The sequence below is a fragment of the Myotis lucifugus genome, unplaced genomic scaffold (assembly GCF_000147115.1).
Source record: "Myotis lucifugus unplaced genomic scaffold, Myoluc2.0 scaffold_8516, whole genome shotgun sequence".
NCBI classification, from domain to species: Eukaryota; Metazoa; Chordata; class Mammalia; order Chiroptera; family Vespertilionidae; genus Myotis; species Myotis lucifugus.
Genome location: NW_005879564.1, coordinates 1,554 through 6,488, shown reverse-complemented (window position 1 = coordinate 6,488; position 4,935 = coordinate 1,554). Strand labels below are relative to the sequence as shown.

The window sequence follows — 4,935 nt, the reverse complement described above, 5'->3', positions numbered from 1 at the left end:
CATGCAGATGGGGCACCCATTCTCCAATCTGTCACCAGGCCCCACTCCCCCAACCCCAACTCTGAGCCCCAGTGCCAGCCTCCATATTTCCCCTGGAACCCCCCACCTTCCTCATTTCCCTCGGCCCCAGCAGGCACCCAGGTTTACAACCCCTTCTCAAAGCCGCGAGGGGCTGTGGGTTGGAGATGAGGTGGGATCCGTGGTTCTGCAGGAGGCACGTGGCTGTGGGATGGAGAAGGGAGGCAGGGCCCGGAAGCTGGGCAGCTGCATGGTTATCCCCAGGTGAGGCCTCACTGGCTTGGTCTACGAGTAGTCATGGTGCAAAGGAGCATTCAGGTCCCAAAGAAATTTCACTGGCTCGGGAGCAGGACATTGAAAAGGGATTAGATAAGCAGGTGAGGGGCAAAGGCTCAAGCGACAGGCCCAGGTTTCTACCCCGGCGTCGGGGAGAGAGGAAATGCAGGCATTTCTTTGGGGGAAACAGAAAGTTGTGTTCATGTTATGACGGGGCACCTCCTCTCCCCTGGGGAGCGCTGGGGAGCAGGAGTGTGAGCAAACCCGGGCTCTCCTTCCTTAATACTGATCACAGGGGTCCTTCGTTTTGCCAACCACCCCTGGCCCCGCTCCCATAGCTGCACCACACACCGCCTCTGCCTAGCCAGGCGCTGTCCACCCGTGCTAAGGTTTGGAGAAGGGTGCGCTGCAGTCCCCTGTTGGTGGCAATACCATAATGTGGCCCCTTGACCCCCAGTCCCCCACGAAAACAACCCAAACACAAGACCGACCTAGAGCAGCCCTTCCGAAAGCCCTTTAATAGGATTGGACTGGAGGCCGCCCACCTCCAGCTCCCAAGTCCTCCCCTCGCCCCATTTCATTGCACAGCTGCCACGCGCTGGCCATCCGCTGGCCTTGGGGCAGCCAGGCAGGCAGTAAGCTGTTTGCTTCAGATCGGGAGTGGAGAATAGAGAACCCTGAGGCTTTCCGTAGAGCTGGGTGGAGGTGGGCTGAGACTAACCCTAGGTGCTGGTTGTGAAGTGGCGTTTGCTGCCTGGATTTCAGTGGACTCAGAAGAGGATTCTGGTGGGTTTAGAATGGACCATGGAGACAGGGACAGCAGCTCTTGGAGTCGAGATCGTCACGGTCGGTCAGGCTGAATTCTGGAGGTTCAAGTGCTCTAGTCAATGACTTGGGGGCCCCCTGGCTTGAGGTGATGGGATTCCAGTCTCTATGGAGGACCCGGCAGGCATCTCCCATGTTCAGTGCAACCAGTGAGGTAGGCAAAGGATTCCATCCTGGTCCACCCTAGGCCCCAAGACAGTTCAGCAATGAAGGGCTGGCCAGGGACACTGGGATAGACCCCGGACCTGCCCATCCCCTTAGCCCTGGCTCCTCTGTATAGGATGCAGACTCTGTCTTGCAGAAACTCGACCCAACAGGCAGGCAGACGGGACAGACGTTCAGCCCGTGCTCCTTGCATTTAGCTGGACATCCAATGGGCTGCGTTGATGCCTTTCTCTGACTCTGAGCTGCCCCGTGGGCTTGTGGGAGCCCGGAACGTGGCTGTCCCTCTGCTCTCCCCCAACCTCCCCTCTTCTGTCAGCTGCCTCCTCGTCCCACCCGACCCCTCCCCTGCAACCTGCCGCCTACCGTCCATGGCGACCAGCCTACTGGTCGACCTTCACCTTCATGGTCGCTGTCTCCCCACGCCCCTCTTCCCGAGCGTTTCCCGCCCCACACCCACTCCCCGGCCCCTCGGCCCCCGCCGCCAGCTGGCTCCCGGCGTCTCTGGGCCCGGGCCCCGGGCCGTGGAAGTGCGTCCGCTGGTGCTTGCGGAAGTTGGACGAGTTGTTGAAAGTGCGGGCGCAGAGCGCGCAGCGGAAGGGGCGCTCGCCCGTGTGGATGCGGGCGTGGCCGCTCAGCACCGAGGACTGCGTGAAGCCCTTGCCACAGACGCCGCAGTGGTAGGGCCGCTCGCCCGTGTGCACCCGCTCGTGGTCGCGCATGTCCGAGGAGCGGCGGAAGGGCTTGGCGCAGAACCTGCAGGCGAACGGCTTCCCCACGGCCGCGCCCGCCGCCGCCGCCGCCATCACCACCTCGGACCGCTCCGGGGGCACCCCGGGCCCCTGTCCCCGAGCCGCTGCCGCTGCCGCTGCCGCTGCCGCCTCGGGGGGCCTCTCAGAGTTCCCGGGCTCCGCCCTTGTGCTGGTGCTGGTGCCGCAGCAGGGCCGCCAGAGCCCTGAAGGGCGCGGGGACAGAGCGGGCAGCGGTAAGGGCGCTCTCCCGTGTGCAGGCTGTAGTGGGCGCGGAGGCTGGCGGGGCCCGGGCAGCTGTGGCCACACACGTGACACCGGCTGGGGTCCGCACCCTGCCCGCCGGCCTCGGCCCCGGCCAGGTGGCCATGTTCGTGGAACAGCAGCTCGGAGACCAGACGGAAGGCAGCCGGGCACAAGGCACAGTGAAGAGAGCCTGGCTCCGGGGGCTCGGGCACCAGGGTGGTGTCCGTCACCTTCACCACCTGGATCTCAATGAGGTCAGGCGGGGGCGTGGCGGGGCTGCTGTCATCGGGCACCAGGACCTGGGGTGGGGGTGGGGGGAGAAGAGAGGAGCCTGTGGACCCTGCCCCAAGGCCTCCCCAACACGCCCCACTTCTTTAAAACCTCATTTCCTTTGTACCCCTCGATTCTAGGTCCTGCTCTAGCCCCATCAAGAAAAGCTCCTGAAAGAGCCTCTGTGCTGGGCCCGCTCCTGGTAGCCCATCTCGCCAGCAGCCCGAGTGACCTTTTGAAAATGGAAATCAGATCAAGTCATTTTCCCACTCAAAACGTTCCGTGGCTCCAGCTGCCCTTAAAAATCCCAGACCGCCGAGGAATATCGGCTGCCACCTGCCCCTGCTTATCTCGCGGGCCCCGCTGTAAATATCAGCCGGCACACAGCTGACTGCTCTCGTCTAAATTTAGCTCCCCCACCCCCACTCCGTCTTTATTTCCTTTCTGGAACTCCACACAATCCATCTCCTCAATGCCTCTCTCCCCTACCAGACTGCAAGCTGCGGGCGAGCAGTCTTCATCCGCCTCCCCCCATCTACCCACCCACTGAACCCCCAGGTTAACAGCTCAGCAAATGTTTGTTGAATGAATGAATGAGTGTCCTCACTCTCCAGCCCCGAGTGGGGGAACCTGAGAGTGGCCTCAAAGCCACCTGGAGCGGTGATTTCCCCCTCAAAAACCCTCCCTTGGTTATTCCAGACGCATCTCCCAGGCCCTTACAGAGCATCACACCCCCACGCCAACGTGGGTGCCCCCAGATCACCTTCCCAGCCTGCCACCCCAGCCCGCGAGCCCCACAGTCTCGTGGAGGCCCCGCCCCTCTGAAGGCTCCGCCCCCTAATTTGACAAGTTCAATACCTGGGACCCATCCACCGCCCAGATGCTCACCAGGCCCCGCCCCAGTAAAACCCCGCCCCAACGGCACCATAGGCTGCGCCACAGGCCACGCCCCCCACCACAACCCGAGAAACCCCGCCCCCAGGACACGGCTCTAATAGCTCCCCCGCCCAGCCTCAGAGGCCCCGCCCCCGGCCCCGCCCCCTGCCCTGCGGCCTCCTCCCGCCCGGAGCCCTCGCCCCGGTCCCCTTCTCGTTCGCACCAGGTCTGGCAGCTCCGGGGAGCGCGGCTCCCGGGCCGCTGAGCTCGGACTCTGGGGCTCCGGGCGCTCCGCGGCCATCTTGTGCCCAGGCCCCGCCCCCTTGGCCTTCAGTCGCCCTGGAAGGGGGTGTGGCTCGCGCCGGCGTCATAGCCACCGCGCAGGCGCCCTGGGGTGGGCGGGGCTTTCAGGTAGCTTGAGTAGCCCCACCTGTCACCTAACCCCCATCCCCCGCCCCCCACCACACACGGAGACAGCCCGCGTGGGACGCTGGGGACTGCGAATTTCTCTTTAAAAATATTTTTATTTATTTATTTTTTTAAAAATATATTTTATTGATTTTTTACAGAGAGGAAGGGAGAGGGATAGAGAGTTAGAAACATTGATGAGAGAGAAACATCGATCAGCTGCCTCCTGCACACCTCCCACTGGGGATGTGCCTGCAACCAAGGTACATGCCCTTGACTGGAATGGAACCTGGGACCCTTGAGTCCGCAGGCTGACGCTCTCTAGCCACTGAGCCAAACCGGTTAGGGCTAAAAAATATTTTTATTGATTTTAGAGAGGGAGAGAGAGAGAGAGATAGAAACATCAATGATGAGAAAGAATCGCCTCCTGCACGCTCCCCACTGGGGATCGAGCAGCAACCCGGGCATGTGCCCTGACCTGGAATCCAACCGTGACCTCCTGGTTCATAGGTCCACGCTCAGCTACTGAACCACACCAGTAGGGCTAGGATTTCTCTTTTTAACCAGCTTAATAGACTCTGGCTGTCAACTGACCCTCTCCAGAATTTAGTAACCTTTGCTGGTTTTTCCTTAGGTTCTTGTCTTCGCCTGCTCTGCGTGGCTCGTGATCAGGCAGTGAAGCCCAGTGTATGAACGGAAGGAGTTTTAGACCCGTTTACAGAAAGGGATTCCGCACACAGCAGCACTGGTGGGCGGGGCTGCAGCTCAGAGCCGCAGGCTGGTGTGACGCCTGGGAAAAGACAGGCGTTTCCGGCAGCACCTGGGACAGGACCGGCCTCTCTGTCACCCACGTATCTTTCGTGGCCTGGCTGTGACCTCGGAGAAGTTGCCACACTGCTCTGGGCCACGTGCACATCTACTCGCGTGTGAAACTGTCAGGGGCTGTGAGAACCCAGTGGGAAAAGAGTTGGGAAAGACCTTGGGGGCACCCCTACACGGTGTTTGTGGAAGGGAAGCGTAGGACATGCCTAAAAGTGACAGCCATCCTCCAATTCCCCGTTTCTCCTCGTTCTGGGAACATGATAAGATTGCACTTTCCGCCGAA

At 61.3% G+C, this 4,935-nt stretch overlaps 1 protein-coding gene across 1 annotated transcript; it reads right to left on the bottom strand.

The window, feature by feature from the left end:
* Nucleotides 1-794: 794 nt before the first annotated feature.
* ZNF784 (zinc finger protein 784) lies at nt 795-3,748 on the bottom strand. The gene is given in 4 exon segments (XM_006109343.3): nt 795-2,198; nt 2,200-2,241; nt 2,243-2,575; nt 3,646-3,748. Coding segments are annotated over 4 exon segments (987 nt in total). The 5' UTR covers nt 3,724-3,748; the 3' UTR covers nt 795-1,664.
* Nucleotides 3,749-4,935: the final 1,187 nt, after the last annotated feature.